At 49.3% G+C, this 16,484-nt stretch overlaps 2 protein-coding genes and 1 non-coding gene across 3 annotated transcripts; 1 reads left to right on the top strand and 2 right to left on the bottom strand.

Annotated features, from left to right (window-relative positions):
- Positions 1 to 7,251: 7,251 nt before the first annotated feature.
- Positions 7,252 to 7,892, top strand: LOC101559344 (trafficking protein particle complex subunit 2-like). Its single transcript, XM_004616479.3, has one exon. It carries the CDS (start codon positions 7,396 to 7,398, stop codon positions 7,816 to 7,818), a length of 423 nt encoding a protein of 140 aa, XP_004616536.2. The 5' UTR covers positions 7,252 to 7,395; the 3' UTR covers positions 7,819 to 7,892.
- A 2,869-nt stretch (positions 7,893 to 10,761) lies between these two features.
- LOC129404644 (U1 spliceosomal RNA) lies at positions 10,762 to 10,925 on the bottom strand. Its single transcript, XR_008630019.1, has one exon. It is a non-coding gene; the product is annotated as a U1 spliceosomal RNA (small nuclear RNA).
- A 2,092-nt stretch (positions 10,926 to 13,017) lies between these two features.
- LOC129404323 (protein ATP6V1FNB) lies at positions 13,018 to 16,484 on the bottom strand. Its single transcript, XM_055136675.1, has 2 exons — positions 15,962 to 16,484; positions 13,018 to 13,136 (listed from the first exon to the last, which is right to left on the bottom strand). Exons 1-2 carry the CDS (start codon positions 16,482 to 16,484, stop codon positions 13,018 to 13,020), a joined length of 642 nt encoding a protein of 213 aa, XP_054992650.1.

The raw sequence follows: 16,484 nt of genomic DNA, 5'->3' as shown, positions 1-16,484 counted from the left end.
CCTGCCACAGGCTCCACTTCCTGTTTCTAAATCCTGCTGGGGTTCACTAAGACCCCCGAAACAAAGCCAGATGCTTGGAGATCCAGGAAGCCTCTCTGGACGCCCCCGTCACAGAGGCACAGCAGGGCAGCTTCATCTGAACCAGCCCTCACTGGGCACTCCATGCCCACAAGCCTTTCCTGGCCCTCCATGCCCCGAGCTTTCTCTTCCTTCCCCAACCCAGACTCTGTGCCAAGTGCCCCAGGGTGCCCACACGTGGGTCCTGCTCCTACAGTAATGTTCACCCAGGGCACGTCCCTTGGGCCAGATCTGGGCTCCTTGGGTAGACCAGAGGTGACAGAGGCCTCATTGGCTGGTAGGATTTTTGGAGAATTTGGTTCTTTTTTGCAACCAAGTTGCAGAGGAGTCCTGCAAAGTGGCACCTTTGGCTGGGTTTTTTCAGCACAGCCATGGTCGTAAGCATGGCTGGTTATGTCCCAGCACCAAAGAATGAGCTGTGGCTGGAACACAGGGTTTCTGCCTCAGGCCTGAACCCTTGCCGCACCTGTGCACACTTCCAGAGTCTTCGTTAAATAAACACCAGGCAGGGCTTTGGCAAGCCCAAGGAACGGCAAACCCCAGAGCTGCTTCTGTGCTTTGCTTCTTCCCTTCAATGTGTCAGGGATGATGAAGCTCTGATCTAATTTAAATAATCCTTAATCTCAATGTTTGGAAATTCAGTAGCACCTAATGAAATAAAAATTGAAAAAATAAATGGAGGAAACCATTTTCCTGAAGCATCCTATTAAGCTCTTGGTGTTCTTATTGGAATGGAGGGGGTGGGATGGGTGCCAAGGTTCTATGACCACTTCTTCTGGGCAAACTCCGTGGGACACGAGGGGCATTCTTGTTGGCAGAAGGATGTCCTTCTGTCCCCTGGGTGACCTGGTGTGTGTGTGGCGGGTGTTGGTGGGCGGGGAGAGGGGGAGGAACTCCTGCCATGTTCCAGGAAAGGGCTGTACCTAGTTAGATGTACCTTTCAGTCCAACTGGGTCCAGACAGGAACTTCTGGGCACCCGAATCTCAGAATCTCAGGGCACTGGTCACTGTGTCCATAGTCAGACCCACCCCACCTCAGGGCTTGAGGACAAGGCCCAGAAACCTGCATTCTGAGCAAGTTCCCAAGCTGAAGCCACACTTTCCTTTCTGCATCGAGGGCCAGATTTTGAGAGCATTCTGGAAGGAGGAGGCATTCTCATCTGTCTCTTTATCAGTGGGACAAAACATCTCGAGTTCCCTGATGTATAAAATGGGGAGGAGGAGGATGCTGAGAGAATCAGCCCATGGGCAGGAGTGCAGAGGAGAAAAAGTCGGGGAAATGGTTCCCGTGGGTAGTGTCCCCGGACCTACCCCCTCAAAGGGAGGCCCCCTGGGGTCTTTGGGGGTGCAATGCTCTCATTTCATGATCTAGAATGAGTGTTTGTCCAAGCAGGCCTGATTTCCATTTCTTTATCACTCATCCCAGCAAGTCCCTGCGTACTTGAACCTGAAGAAATGGAGCTGCCCAGCTTCTGGGCTCTTTCTTGCCTCTGACACTGAATCCTCCCCAGGCCCTCCCTCCTGGCCTGGGGGGGCAGCAGGGGATGGAGCTTTACCAGGCCAGCAGCCCCGATTGTCACCTGCCTTCCCAGGGCAAACACGTTCAAAAGAACAAACCATCCAGGAGGGAAGGTGACAGGTCACATTCCGCTCCTTTCTAGGAAGGGCCCCTGCCTGACAAGTGTGGGGACCTAGAGCAGAGATCCCGAGAGACCCCAGCTCCTTCAGGAGCCACACAAGTCCCTCAGGCTTCCACCCAGGGGTCCTGGAGGCCTCACTGAGGGGCTCATGTTGTCACATCACCTCCCACAGGGCCACCTGGAAGGAGGCGGTTACCATGCTGCAGAGGACAACTTCAAACTTGATCTGATTTATTTATTTTTGGTTCTGGGGCCCAGTGGTGCTCAGAGGTTACTCTTAGCTCCGTGCTCAGGGATCACTCCTGGTGATGCTCTGAGAACAAAGACTGAACCCGGGCTTCCTGCAGGTAAAACATACACTCCAGCCTGTTGTGCCACTCTCCAGACCCCCTTCAAACTTGAGGGTTCAGGGGAGCTAGTGAGACCACGTGAAATGAAGGAAACTCAGGAAAAGGAGGATGTGTGTGATGTGTGCATGGGATGGATGGAGACTCAGGGCACATGGTGACTAGAACACATGCAGGATGATGGGTCGCACCTCCATGCAGGAGCAAGCAGGTTGCAGCCCCCTCAAGCAGCGCCTGGGTCTTGTCTGACCCCCTAATCAGCCCCCACTCTGTTCCCACCACATCCACTGGCAGCCTACAACCTGTTCTCCAACGACAACTTCAATGTTCCTCCTAAAATGCAAATCAAACATCTCTGGCCTAAAACCCTTCAGGACCCCCACTTCACTTTGGATTAAAGACCCAGGTCCTCTACCACCATCCACAAAAATCAGATCAGAATGGATTAAAGACCTCAACATCAGACCAGAATCCATAAGGTACATTGAAGACAAGGTCGGCAAAACCTCCACGATATTGAGGCTAACAGTATCTTCAAAGATGATACGCCACTGACCAACCAAGTGGAAACAGAGATAAACAAGTGGGACTATATTAAACTGAAAAGCTTCTGCACCTCTAAAGATACAGTGACCAAAATACAAAGGCAATCTACAGAATGGGAAAGAATATTCATCCAATACCCACCTGATAAAGGGTTGATATCAAGGATATACAAGGCACTGGTTGGAATCTGCAAGAAGAAAACATCCAACCCCATCAAAAACTGAACAGGAACTTTCTCCATGAAAAAATATGGATGGCAAAAAGGCACATGAGAAAATGCTCTATCACTAATCATCAGGGAGATGCAGATCAAAACAACCATGAGATACCACCTCACACCACAGAGACTGGCACACATCCAAAAGAACAAAAGAAACCGCTGTTGGCATGGATGTGGGGAGAAAGGAACCCTCCTACACTGCTAGTGGGAATGCTGACTGGTTCAGCCCTTTTGGAAAACAGTATGGATGCTTCTCAAAAAATTAGAAATGGAGCTCCCATTTGATCCAGCAATACCACTCCTGGGAATATATCCTGGAGAGGCAAAAAAGTATAGTCGAAATGACATCTGCACTCGAATGTTCATTGCAGCACTGTTTACAATAGCCAGAATCTGAAAAAAATCCCAAGTGCCCGAGAATAGAATAGAGTTAAAGAAACTTTGGTACATCTACACAATGGAATACTATGCAGCTGTTAGAAAAGATGAAGTCATGACCTTTGCATATTAGTGGATGAACATGGAAAGTATCATGCTAAGTAAAATGAGTCAAAAAAAAAAGAGAGAGACAGACATAGAAAGATTGCACTCATCTGTGGAATATAAAGTAACAGAATGGGAGACTAGCACCCAAGAATAATAGAGATAAGTACCAAGAAGTTGGCTCCACCGCCTGGAAGGAGGAAAAGTCAGCTCAGATAGAGAAGGGAACACTAGGTAAAGTGTGGTTCGGGGACCCCCTAGGGATGGGAGATGCGCGCTGAAAGTAGACTACAGATCAAACATGATGGCCACTCAGTGCCTCTATTGCAAAGCACAGCACCCAAGAGGAGAGAGAACAAAAGGGAATGCCCTGCCACAGAGGTGGGGTGGGGTGGGAGGTTCACTAATAAAAAAATTTTTTTAAAAAGTACTTACCTTGACTATGAAGTCCTGCATTTCCTTGTTTTCCCTTTTCCTTCCTTTTTGGACTGCACTCAGCTGTGCTTGGGGCTTCCTGCTGGCTCTGAGCTCAGAGGTCACTCCCAGCAGTGCTTGGGGCACATTTGTGGCATTGGAGATTGAACCCAGATGAGCTGCACGAATGGCAAATTTCTTAATCCCCACGTATCACTCTGGCCCAGAAAATAAGTATATTTGTTTGCATGGTTTTTTTTTTTATTTTTTGAACCACAGATGGCAATGCTTAGGGAACCATATGCAGTGCCAGGATTCAAACCCTGTCCTGGCTGCAGTTGCTTGCAAGTCAAGTGTCTTAATCTCTGCACTATCTCCCGAGCCCTTGAAGTTACCCATTTCTAATGAAGAAAAAGGCAATGAACACTGGGTAATAGGCTTGCTGTGATTTTCCCTTGAGAAATCCTTGCGGGGCTGGAGAAAGTACAAGTGTTAAGATGCCTGTCTTGCATCAGCTGACCCTGGTTCCAGCATCACATGTGGTCCCTGAGCACCTCTGAGTGTGGCTCCCTCAACACCCCTCCTCCCCCCAAATATCCCTCAAAATTCATGGGGTGATTTTTGCTGTTATAAACTGGGGAATTATCAAGTGTGAACAGAGTCCTCTATTAAAGTGTCTCAGACCACTTGAGGCTCTTAGAAATACCATGAATATGAGCACTGAAGCCTTAAAATCCAGAGAGAACCCTTGGCAGCTCCCTCAGCTTTCTACACGCAGCTCCTCTGCCGCCCTCTCTGCCTCTGCCCTGCAAGCACAACGTCCCTCTCCTGCACAGACTAAGGTTGTCATGGCCTCCAAACCCCCACACATCTCTTCCCTAAGTAGGCTCCACACACAACACAGAGACACACACCCCACAGACATACACCCCCCACACACAAACACACCACGCACAACACAGACCCAGACACACACGTGCCACACACCCTATACACAGATACACACAGACCACACACCCAGACACACACACACACCATAGACACACACCACACATGCCACACACTACACATATCACACACCACACACTCCACACACAGTTACAACCCTGCCAATAGCACACACAGACACACACACCACAGACACACACCACACATGCCATATATACCACACACACAACATACACCAGATACACATACCACACATGCACTACACACACAGATCCATATATACCATAAACACACACACCATACATGCACCACAAATACCACACACAGATATACACACACGACACAGATACATATGGACACACACCACAATGCTCTACACAGAAACACCACAGACACAGACACAGACACACACACACAGACACACACACACAGACGACACACATATTCTCTTGCTGCTCCAGTTCTGGCTGAGTGACACAAGCCCCTTTCACTGCCTCCGAGCCCCTGAGGGCAAGAGAAGTCATGTTAGCCATTTGCACCAACATCCCTGACCTTCTAATCTCTTGGAAATGTTTACCTCCTCCATGAAATATCCTGGAAGTTTCCCTTGTTTTTTTCCAACATCTATTTTGAGATTCTTGCTTGCTGGAGAGATTTTAATAGTTTCATAAAGGTTAATACTGAAGATATCCTTAGAGATGATGACAACGCAGTCGGGGACAGACCTCATCAGTGGAGTACTTGCCTCTCGTCTGAGTGTTTTGTCCCACCTCCAGCCCCGCAGGGAGAGTGGTGGAGACTAATGATGATGACAGTAGCCGTGAAAGCTGCCCCTGGCTGGCCTTGCTCTAAGAGGTTAAGGCCTATAGTAGCTCAGTAGAGTCCAACATCGCTTTAGAAAGTGTGTGTCTGGGGGTGTTCCATTTAATAGACGAGAAAACTGGGGCCCAGGGACATTGACTTGCACAAGATCACACAGCTGGTATGTTGTGGTGCCCAGGTTGACTTTACAATGAAACATAAAAGGTACATGGTGTGGGTCCCTGATACTTTTAGGGGCCGTGGAAATGTCCTAGTTTCTGAAGAAGAAAAAAAAAGATTAAAGTTTGGTCAAAGCAAACATTTAATGTGTAATCTTTAAAAATTTTATATTCATACCAACCTATTTATGAAATAAAAAATTGAGTATTTGTATATTTTGTGAAAGAAAGGATTGCGAAGGCTAAAGTATGTAGGGCTGACAAAAGTCATAATGTGACGCTGATGTAGTCAGAAGATAAATCAGGTCAGAAATCAGGTCAGTTGGCCTCCCAAATCGAGTCTAGTCTAATCCGTGTTTCAGGAGAGGAAATTGGGCAAATGGATGGATGAAAGAATTTAGGGGATGGTTTCTAGTGACCTGACATGGTGTGTGTTGCAATAGCGCCTCCTGGTGGGATTTCAGAAAACATACTTTCAGTCATAGGACGAACTTGAAGGAAGGCAGAGAGCCAGGCCTAGGCGCTAGTGTCATACACATTCTTTGTGAACACACAAACACCCCCCCCCACACACACACACACATACACACAGAGAGCAGTTATTCCTCATAATTCATATTTCTAAAGTGTACCAGTGCTGCCATATAGGAATGCCAGGTAAGGGCTGGAGAGCCAGGCTGAGTACATGCTTTGCATGAAGGAGGCTCGAGTTCAATTTTCAGAACACAGAGTCCCTCAAGCGCGGCCCCCAAGCAAAACAAAACAAAAACAAAACAAAACAAATCAGGTAAAGCCAATGTTTTCTAGGAGCTATGTTAGAAAAAAAATAAATTTTTTTGTTTTCACTTTTTTTTTAAACATAGCAATTTTTTATTAATTAATTTATTTTTTTAATTAGTGAACCACCATGAGGGTACAGTAATAGATTTACACATTTTCATACTTGTGTTTCCCTCATACAATGTTCGGGCACCTCTCTCTCTACCACTGTCCATTCTCCACCACCAGTGAACCCAGTAACCCTCCCACCTCCCAATTCTACCCCCCACCCCTCCCTTTGTTTTCACTTTTTTAAATTTGATTTTTATCTCAGTGTTATTTTCTGTCTTTCTCTTCTAGTTATGTAATTTATTATTTACAATACTGAGGATTCAACTTAATGTCCTAATAATCTTGTACACATAAATTAAAGACCCAATAAAATAAATTATTGGAACGTGGGGGGTGGATTAAAAAAATAATAAATTTGATTTTTTAAATTTTGTTTCCGTACTCTTTTCTTTACAAATATTTTTGGTAATAATATTAATTTTCGCAGCGTTTTTTATCTGACTCTAGAGTCAGCAAACAACCATGGTCCATGTCCTACTTTTAAAAATATAGTTTAGGTGACGCAAGTTCCGGGACGAAAGGCGGCGACGCTGCTACCCCCACCCTGGACTCGTGACCCACGTGGAGCTCTCGGGAGTGCGCCGGAACCCGGCCGAGAGGCGGCTGCAAGGACCCAAGCCCCGGCGCGACGGCTGTAAGCTTCTAGAAGCCACCCGAACCACCTGATTCCTTCCTGCATCTCCGGAGCCAGAGAGGACTTCTGGTGTTCCGTCTGCCCGTGACCTTTTCCGTGCACCTTCTTCCTCTCCTTGAAAGTCCCGTGTGCTTCCATTGAGCCCACCTGGATGTTCCTGACCCTCCCCCTCTTCTAGGGGCAGCTGGTGGTGAGGAAAGCTACGTTAAAAAGGATGTCTGGAAGCTACTACTTTGTTATTGTTGGCCATCATGATAATCCAATTTTTGAAACGGAGTTTTTGCCACCTGGAAAAGCTGAGTCCAAAGATGACCATCGCCATCTGAACCAGTTCATAGCGCACGCCGCGCTCGACCTTGTGGACGAAAATATGTGGCTGTCAAACAACATGTACTTGAAAACTGTGAACAAGTTCAAGGAGTGGTTTGTCTCAGCCTTTGTGACTGCAGGTCATATGCGATTCATCATGCTGCATGATGTAAGACAGGAGGATGGAATAAAGAACTTCTTTACTGATGTCTATGACTTATACATAAAGTTTGCTATGAATCCATTTTACGAACCCAATTCTCCTATACGATCAAGTGCATTTGACCGAAAAGTTCAGTTTCTTGGGAAGAAACACCTTCTAAGCTGAATGCTGGAAAATTCAGAAGTAAACAGTGTTGCGATAGAGTGGACCTAAAAGGTGTGCACATTCTAAGTAATTTGATTAAACACTCTAAGAACGTTTTTTGTTGTTGTAGTCTGAGTTTTATTTAAACTTAATGAAATTTCTTTTGCATGTTAAAGTAGTGTATTCCATTTCCTTTGATTATCTGCCGTTTTATGTTTGCCAATGAATGTTATTTATAAAGAGCTTTTAATTGTTAATCATGAAATATCTTTAATGTTAAGAAGTGAGCATAAGTTTGTACTCTCTAGATTCATATAGTTCGTGCTTGATGCAGTAACGACCCAGAAACAAATGTCATTGTCAAGATTTGGCAGGCATAAGTTTTCACAGTATAGAATGGGTTTGTTGGCATATACACAGGTTTAGCTATAGAGCTGTTATTTGAAAAATGTATTAACAGAGGCCAGAGCAATATGGCGCAACAGACAGGGAGCTTGCCTTGCACACGGCCCACCACAGTTGGGTCCCTGGCATCCCATATGGTGCCCCAAGGACCACTAGGAGTGATCCCTGAGCACAGAGTTGGGGTAAGCCCTGAGCACTGCTGGTTTGCCCCCCCCCCCCAAATATATATATATATATATATATATATATATATCTCAGCCTACATAATAGCAGTCTCTAGGAATGCAGAATAAGCAGCTTTTTTGTGTGGCCGGGTGACACTGGGTACAGTGATGACACTGTCATTCTTGAGTTCTGAACCTGTTTTTTTGTAAGATGGGAGGCTGCGACCAAAGCATCTTAGTAGGTTCTTTTTTTTCTTTTTGTCTTTTTGAGCTACAATTGGTGGTGCTCAGGGCTTCCTCCTGATTCTGCATTCAGGGGTCACTCCTTGCGGTCTGGGAGGACCATGTGGAGTACCAGGGAGCAAACAGTCCCCTCTCACTGTACCGTCGCTTTGGCCGCACTTGGTATGCTTTTAACATTCTTTCTCCATAGCCAGACAACTAAAGATGAAATAAACCTCATAAGATCTGTATTAGCAAAAAAGTTGTAAGACTTTTGAGAATTACAGTGAAAGACTTTTCTTCAAGTTTGCATTATTACATTAGCATTACACTCAGCCTTTTAAGCTATACACCAGAGGGGACAAAAAATTCATCTGTTGTACATACTGTAAAATGTGTGGACACTTAGTGTGACATACTAAATGTCCTTTTAAAGGCAAGTAATGTAGCCGGGCATTATCTTCGCTTCTGTGCATATGCACACTGGAAGGATTTTGTTCCATTCTGAATAGCTTGTAAAATAAAACTTTGTTTTTATATCCATGTGTGTAGTCGCTGCCCTAATTTTTTACCCCTCCTATTTATTTGACTTGTTAAATAAAGATGTCTGCTTAAATAAATAAATAAATAAAAATATAGTTTAGCTGAAACCTACCACACACCACGTGGCTGTGATTTGCCTATGATTGCTTCCCGTTACAGGAGGGCACTGAATAGTGTATCTAGTACAGCACACACGGTGGAGAATATTTGCCATCTATTCCTTAACAGAGAAAGTTTGTCAGTCTCTGGTTTAACATAGTGGGGGCTGAATGTGTAATTCAATAATAATGTAAATATGTAAAACTATATTCATGAGATATTTTTATTTCATTACACTGAATTTTGAAATTAGATGTTCCTTTTATACGTGGGACACTTCTCAATTTGGAGAAGATACATTTCAAGTATTCATTGAATGCCTCTGTCTGGCTCATGGCTATTGCATAAAAAGTGCAGATTTAGAAAGATACTACATAACTAAATGAACTACAGAATTAAGGACCCCAGAAGAATTACACCCTGACATCCTGGATAGCCACTGCTTGTACTGAATCAACCACCTCCCCTGGCCTCTCGAATGGTGCCAGCTATGCACTACCATGCTCGGGAGAACTAAGATAATAGTATCTCAAATCATTTTCAGTAGAAAATAATTTGCAAAATCCCAACTGTTGAAGGCCACCCCATGGCAGCCCATCTTCTTTAAAAATTTTTTTTATTGTATTGCAATTACATAAACCGGGGTCATACTCTGTATTTTATATAAGTATAAAATTCCTATATATTTTCCCTAAAGGCCCATAACACAATGTGACAATGATGATATAGGGCCTGAAAATACTACATATACTCTGTACCCTAGTCTGATCTCTCAGGAAAAGAAAGCAGAACAGAAGAAAACTTAAATCTTGCCCCTTAGGACACACAAACGAATCTCAAACCCAAGCAACTTGCTGCAGAGATAGCTCTGGACTTTGCAGTAGGCCACTTTTGCCGGGCCACTCCAGATGGGGGTAGGTGCCGTCCCCCCACCTGTCCTAGGAATCCTTGCAGCCGCCATCTTCTAGAACCCAGCAAAAGCTCCAGGTACGAGTGGCAGTGGCAGCAAACGCCAGGCCTCACGGGACAGGGGAGGGGTCGGCCCTTCTCCTTCCCCCTACCCTGATGGGACTCTGAGATGATACCCACATATGGCCACCGTCTACTTAAGATCCCACGCAGCCATGATCCAGACACACAAATGAATCACAGATCTGAGCAACTTGTTGCAGTGATCTCTCCAGACCCTAATTATTAAAATTAGGTAGGGTAGGTGTGGAATGGGGCGGAGAGGGGGTACTGGGGATGTTGGTGGTATAAGATGTGCACAGGAGAAGGGATGGGTGTTTGATGATTGTATGATCGAAGTTCAAACATAAAAGCTTTGTTACTGTACCTCATGGTGAATCAATAAAAAAGGGGAATAAATAAATAAATACATAAATAAATCTTGCCCTTTCAACCACAAGTGGTAGAAAGACTTGAGTAAAACATAAGACAAAATGCTGCTTAACTAAAACATTCATTAAACTACCAAAGGAAACAACCAGAAAGTTAACTATATGCTATTTTGGGGGAGTACCAATAACATCAGGGGAGCACGTGAATGCAGTCCCCCAATATCACAAGTTATGCAGTCGAGTTTTCAACATTTGGGGAAATCTCAGGGCTCAGCACAACCAGAGTGCAATGGATAAGCCTCACCCTGGGAAAACCACCTTCGTGGCCATGGTATCTCCCCTGCCAAGGAAGTATCCAGCCCATCTTCTCGGCAGCTTGCAGAGAGTTCATCAGAATAATGAGCATCATTCACTGAACAGAGCAGGCCCCTCGCTGGGCATTTCCAGGGCATCGTTTCACTAAAGGCAAGAGTAATGGCGACATCCTCAGGAAACCTGCCTTGGACCCTGATGGAGGCTCTGGAACCTTCTCTGCTGCAAAGGCGCCTGTCTTCGCCCTGCTCTTTGCCCTTCCTACTCTGTTATGTCCCTGCCCCCTTGGCACCCCAGGGGCGGTTAAATCAATGTTCATTGCATTCGGCTGCAGGTGGCATTCGCATCAGTCTGACAGAGTGGCAGCGGTCTCCTTCCCACCCTGTTCTTGCTCGCACTCTGCTTCTTGTTCTTTCCCACTGGGAAACTTGCCCCGAGGCGGCAAGAGGAACCCAAGTGAGCTCCATCTGCATTGTGAAGGAGTCTGGCAGCCTTATGAAGTTCCAGGTCAGGGGACAATCCGGGAGAGCTCTAGAACATTCCTCTGGAGCTGATCCTCATACAGGCTGTGAGTTCGCTCAGCTCTGTGTTGGCCAGCACAGGGGCTGCTGTACTGACTGCAGAGTCAGGTTCTCAGTGCCCTGGTTAAGTTAGATGTGCCAGGAGCACCTACTTTCTCCCCTCGCCGGGTCCCCTGCGTGCCTGAGGCCCCAGAGGATTGAGGCCTCTATGCACTGAGGCTGGGAACGCTGCATGTGCATTATTCCACGAGTCTGCGATCTTGGAAGTGAACTTACCTCAAGTAAAGGAGGAAGGTTGACCACGACAGTGCAGTTCCAGCACTGAGGGATGTGTGAAGGATTGCATTGTGTCCCCCACCCCATCCCCCAATATGCCAGGGTCCTAACGACCAGGATCTCTGAATGTGACCTTATTGGGACATGGGGTCCCAGCAGATGGCATTGCTTAAGATGAGCTGGAGAAGCCCCGATGAAGACCCAAGTGAGGCCACCAAAAGCCAGGGGGCACTGGCTTTCCTGGCAAGCACCAGAAGCCAGAAGAGGCAAAGGCGAGGAAGGGTCCCCCTTTTGGGGAAGCATGATTTCCAGGCCCCCAGAGATGTGAGACAATGAATTTCTGTTTTAGAGGCAGACCTGGTGGTGCTGAAGCCTGTTGGTGCCACCTGAGCAGTGCTGGGGCTCGGAGTTGGGGGGCATGGGGTGCTGGGGGTAGAACTCTGGGTATCACACATGCCACACCCCAGGCCAAATTTTGTTGTTCTCAGCCATCCTAGTTTTTGGTCCATTGTCATGGCAACTCTGGCAGACACACATAGAAGGGGACTTTTACGGTTGGGGTGAGGGGGGAGGATGGCTGGGCTCAGAGCCACCCCAGAGCAGCTCCAGGATACATCAGGCACAGGGAGTGCATGGTCAGAGAGGCTCAGGCACTTTCTACCCTTTCCCAGGCTGGGGACATGATCAGCTGGCGGTCACCTGATTTGTCCTCAGTAGTAGAAAGTGACTGGAAATTGTGAGTCAGCTCCTGGCCCTCTGTCTGTCGCCTGAGTTGGATGTAGGTGGCTGGGAGGGCTCTATAGCCTGGTGGGTGCCAGATCTCTCAGCAGAAGCCTGGGTACCCCATGGAACACCAAATTGGGCTGTGCACTGAGAAATACATCTTTATTGGTTCAAACCAGGGGACCTGGGAAATCCTTTGTTATAAAGTGTGGGTTCTTGGGAGCTAATGAAGCTGTGCATGAACCTGGGAACTACTTCTTCCTGACACTGGGCTGTCCTGGGACCAAGCAACACTGCTCCTGGCTGGTCCCTCCAATGGAACGGGGGGCGAGTAAGGCAAGAGAGTTCCTACCCTGAGCACCTTCAGAACTTAGGGTCAGCTCCAGGAGCACCAGACACGCCACCATGCCCAGCACAGTGGCTTGTGCTCCCAACCCTGCAGGCTCTGGGACGGGGAACACCGCAGGATGCTCATCCAGGAGGGCAGGCAAGTGGCAGTGGTACTGCCTCTAAGGGGTGCCCCCTGGCACGCAGGCTTGTCCACCCAGAGGGGGCAGGAGGCCCCAATCTGGGGCAGAGGGAGAAAGCACAGAGGGCTGCTCTGGTGCCGCTGGCTCACATGCGCGGGTCGGGCGTCTGCAGGAGGCGGAAGACGCTATTCCGGATGTAAAAGCTCTTTGTGATGGGATTGCACCTGCCATAGGTGGGGGGCCTGGCATCCTTCATGGCATCCCCTGGAACACAGCAAAGACCCGGGTGAGCGAGGGGCCGGCAGGCACCGCACAGGGCTGAGGATCAGCAGGGCCACGGCTGTGTCTGTGAAGTGTTCTGCGAACATTTCACACTCGCTGGTGTGAAGTGTTCCTGCTTTTAGCCACACCTGCCTGTGCTCAGGGATCCCTCCTGGCGGTGCTAGAGGGACCTTATGGGATGCTGGGGATGGAATCTGGGTCAGCTGCTTTCGAGGCAAGTACCAGCTGTACTGTATCACTGACTAGGTGAAGTGCTTTGCAGACTTGGAACTGCTGCTGCCGCCACCCTGGGCCCCTGCAAGGGCCCTGAGAGCTTCCGAGGACCCAGCAAGAGAAGCCTGATGCCACAGGAACCAGCTTTGCCCCCTGGCCAGAATTTGGCCTGATGACTAGCTCTCAAAAACTAGTTTGACCCAAGCTCAGCATCCCATCATCACATTTCTCCCCTGAGTGGCCCACCCGAGGACAACTGACTTCCTCAGGCCTGTTGAATTGATGAGGATGCTCACAGCATTTGATAGGCAGACGTGAAGTACCAGGCACTCGATGGTGCTTTCTCTAGGTAAAAAGGCATTTGGGGCCAGCACTGCTGGGCCTGGACAGTGCCTTCCACCCCTCGCCCCCCTCCCCCCCACGGCTGATTGTGCTGGTCAGAAGACCCTACTAGGACCTGGATCTGTGTTGGGGGGGGGCAGAGGTGGTCAGAGAAGTTTTGTCCTCTGTCCCACAGCACCCTGATGTGAAGGGCAGAGGCTGGACATTTACAGAATGTTCTAGAGATTCTGGGCGCATCTACAGGTTTAAGCAGAACCGCCCTAGAGAGAAATAGTCTTTCTGTTGGTTGGTCCTTCTGAAAATAGCCGTGGAGCTTTTCAAAATCAGCCCTGTGATTGGAGTGATGGACAAAAGCCAGGAAGCTCAGTTACAAGTGAACTTCAGATCAATGACAAAGTCTTTTTGGTGGTGTTGCCATAAGTAAGTCCTGTACTATATTTGGTGTCAGTTTCTACCAAAAATTATTCTCATCATTGAGTCAGAGAGAGAAAGAGAGAGAGATGGAAAGAGAAGGAGAGAGGGAAAGAGAGAGAATGGGAGGGAGGGAAAGGGAGAGAAAGAGAGAAAGGGAGGGGAAAGGGAGAGAGAAAGCGAGGAAGGGGGAGGGAGAGGGAGGATGGAGGAGAGACAGAGAGAGACAGAGAGTGCTCAGAGGGCTGGGGTGCATGCTTCGTGTTCAGTCTCTGGTACCACATGGTCTCCAGAGCACCTGAGCACCTCCAGGAGTGAGCCTGGAGCACTGAGCCAGAACTAGCCCCTGAGCACCTACTGTCAAACAAAAATGCACAATAAAAAACAGGTTGGTCTGAAATGCACAGTAACGGGCTTTCTGCATTCACATCTGCTCCCCCCCCCCACACACACACACCAACACCACTCTGCCTGCAGAGGCTTCTCAGGCTGTGAGCCTATGCTCACAGCAGAGGTGCAAGTAGGAATGAGGTGGGATAAGGCAGAAGGTGCAGAGCTGCTCGGGGACTCACAGAGAGAAGGGGAGGGGACCCTCCCCCGAAGAACCATGCACACAGGACTCTGCAAATTTGCCTCCCCGATCTGCTTATCACCACAAATGCTACAAGCACTTTCTCCTTTACTAGAAGCACACTCTGGTGTGACTTGCAGACCAGCAGGAGCTTGTTAGAAAGGCCCCTCCTCCCCCCTCCCCCCCCCCCATCCCCTGGAAGCGCCTGTGCTCCGGAACAGATGGAAAAGTGCAAGTTTGTAGCATGAACAGCTGCAACACCTTATATCTGCGACCCCACAACTGCCTCTTTCTTCTCTGTATCCCTGGGACAAAACCCGTCTGACATGCATCCTGTGCTCAATAAACATTTGCTAAAGGAGTGAAGCGGAATTCAAGCCCAGGAGCCCTCATTTCAAACGGAGCCGTGGCCTGGGGCTGGGGGTGTAGCTCAGGGGAGAGCATAAGCCTGGACGAGGCCCTGGGTTCAGTCTCTCGGGCCAGAAAACAAAGCCCAAGTCTCTCTTTTGTTCTCCTACACTCACTCATTCTGGGCTGGCGGGCAGACTGGAGCTCCTGGGGGTGGGGGGGGGGTGATGCCCAGCTCTGTCCTGCAATCCTTAACAAAAGGATTCCAGGTAGAATGAGTGTGTGACCCAGGTTTACTCCTCACAGGAGACTGGTCAAGGTGCTCGCCCATCTGATTCCAACACTCGGTGCAGATATGAGTGTAAATCCATTTTGCAGATGTGCAAATTGAGGCCTGGCAGTGGCAGTGGTGGTGGTGGGGCAGTCCAAATTCTTGCTTGAGTTCAATCAACTCAGAAAGGGGGTGGATGAGAATCTGAACACACCCTTTGAGTCTCACTCAAAGCCTGGCTTGCTAGCCCTGTCCACTCAGTCCTTCCTGCATGGAGTGGCCATTGAGTGCTAAGCCGGCTAGCTGGTAGAGCACTGATAAAGTTAACACTAAGTTAACACCAAGGACCCCAAGGGACAGATGGAAAGTCAGGGCAGGTGCACACCATGCGTGTCTGGCCCTGGAGGCAGCGCAAGCCCAAAGGCGCACTCAGCTCTGCAGGCACCGCTCTTTGGCAGGAGCCCGGGCCAGGAGACCCGGGAGAGATGGAGAGGTGGGCGGGAGGCAGGAGCTTCTGCAGGATGGAGCTGCAGCTGCAGGTGCAGGTGGTGGGGTGGGGGGCGCGGGGGTGATGGGCCAGGCTGGGGTGGGTGCGGGACGGGCCTGCCTGCCAACGTTCTGGAACTGCTGGCAAGAGCATGGCGGCCTTACCCACGTGCCAGCCGTACTGCCAGGACGACAGGACCGGGTACTGGAACTTCTCCTCGGGCTTCTGCCGGTGGCGCTCGCGGAGGTAGGCGGCCCTGCCCTGGCCCTCCTGCGAGACGCCGCTGTAGAGCAGCTGCAGCGCGCGGGCCGGCGCCTTCCTCATTTCCAGGCCGTCGGGCGAGGGCGGGCCGGCGCGCCCGGGCTGCACGGCCGCTGTGCCCGGGGCTGCGGCAGCCTGCGGCGGGGTGCCCTGGGCCTCCACTGCCCGGGACCCCCGCTCCGGAGTCTCTTTGGTGTCTGGACCCTTGCCCCTCGCCTCCGCGCTCCGGAGGGCGGGCGTGGAGGGGCGCGCGCCTGCGGAGGGGGCGGCCCGGAGGGGGGCCTTCTGGACCTGCTTCCTCGGCAGGGGCCCTGCCTTCCAGGTCCTTTGGCCGAATTTGAGCTGCCAGGCCACCCTGACCGCCGTCTCCTTCCGCAGGCGCTCGTGCCAGAAGGCATGGTTGTGAGTGTTGAACAGATCCCTCAT

The sequence above is a fragment of the Sorex araneus genome, chromosome 4, assembly GCF_027595985.1.
Source record: "Sorex araneus isolate mSorAra2 chromosome 4, mSorAra2.pri, whole genome shotgun sequence".
In the NCBI taxonomy this organism is placed as follows: domain Eukaryota; kingdom Metazoa; phylum Chordata; class Mammalia; order Eulipotyphla; family Soricidae; genus Sorex; species Sorex araneus.
This window is presented reverse-complemented; position numbering and strand designations above follow the sequence as displayed.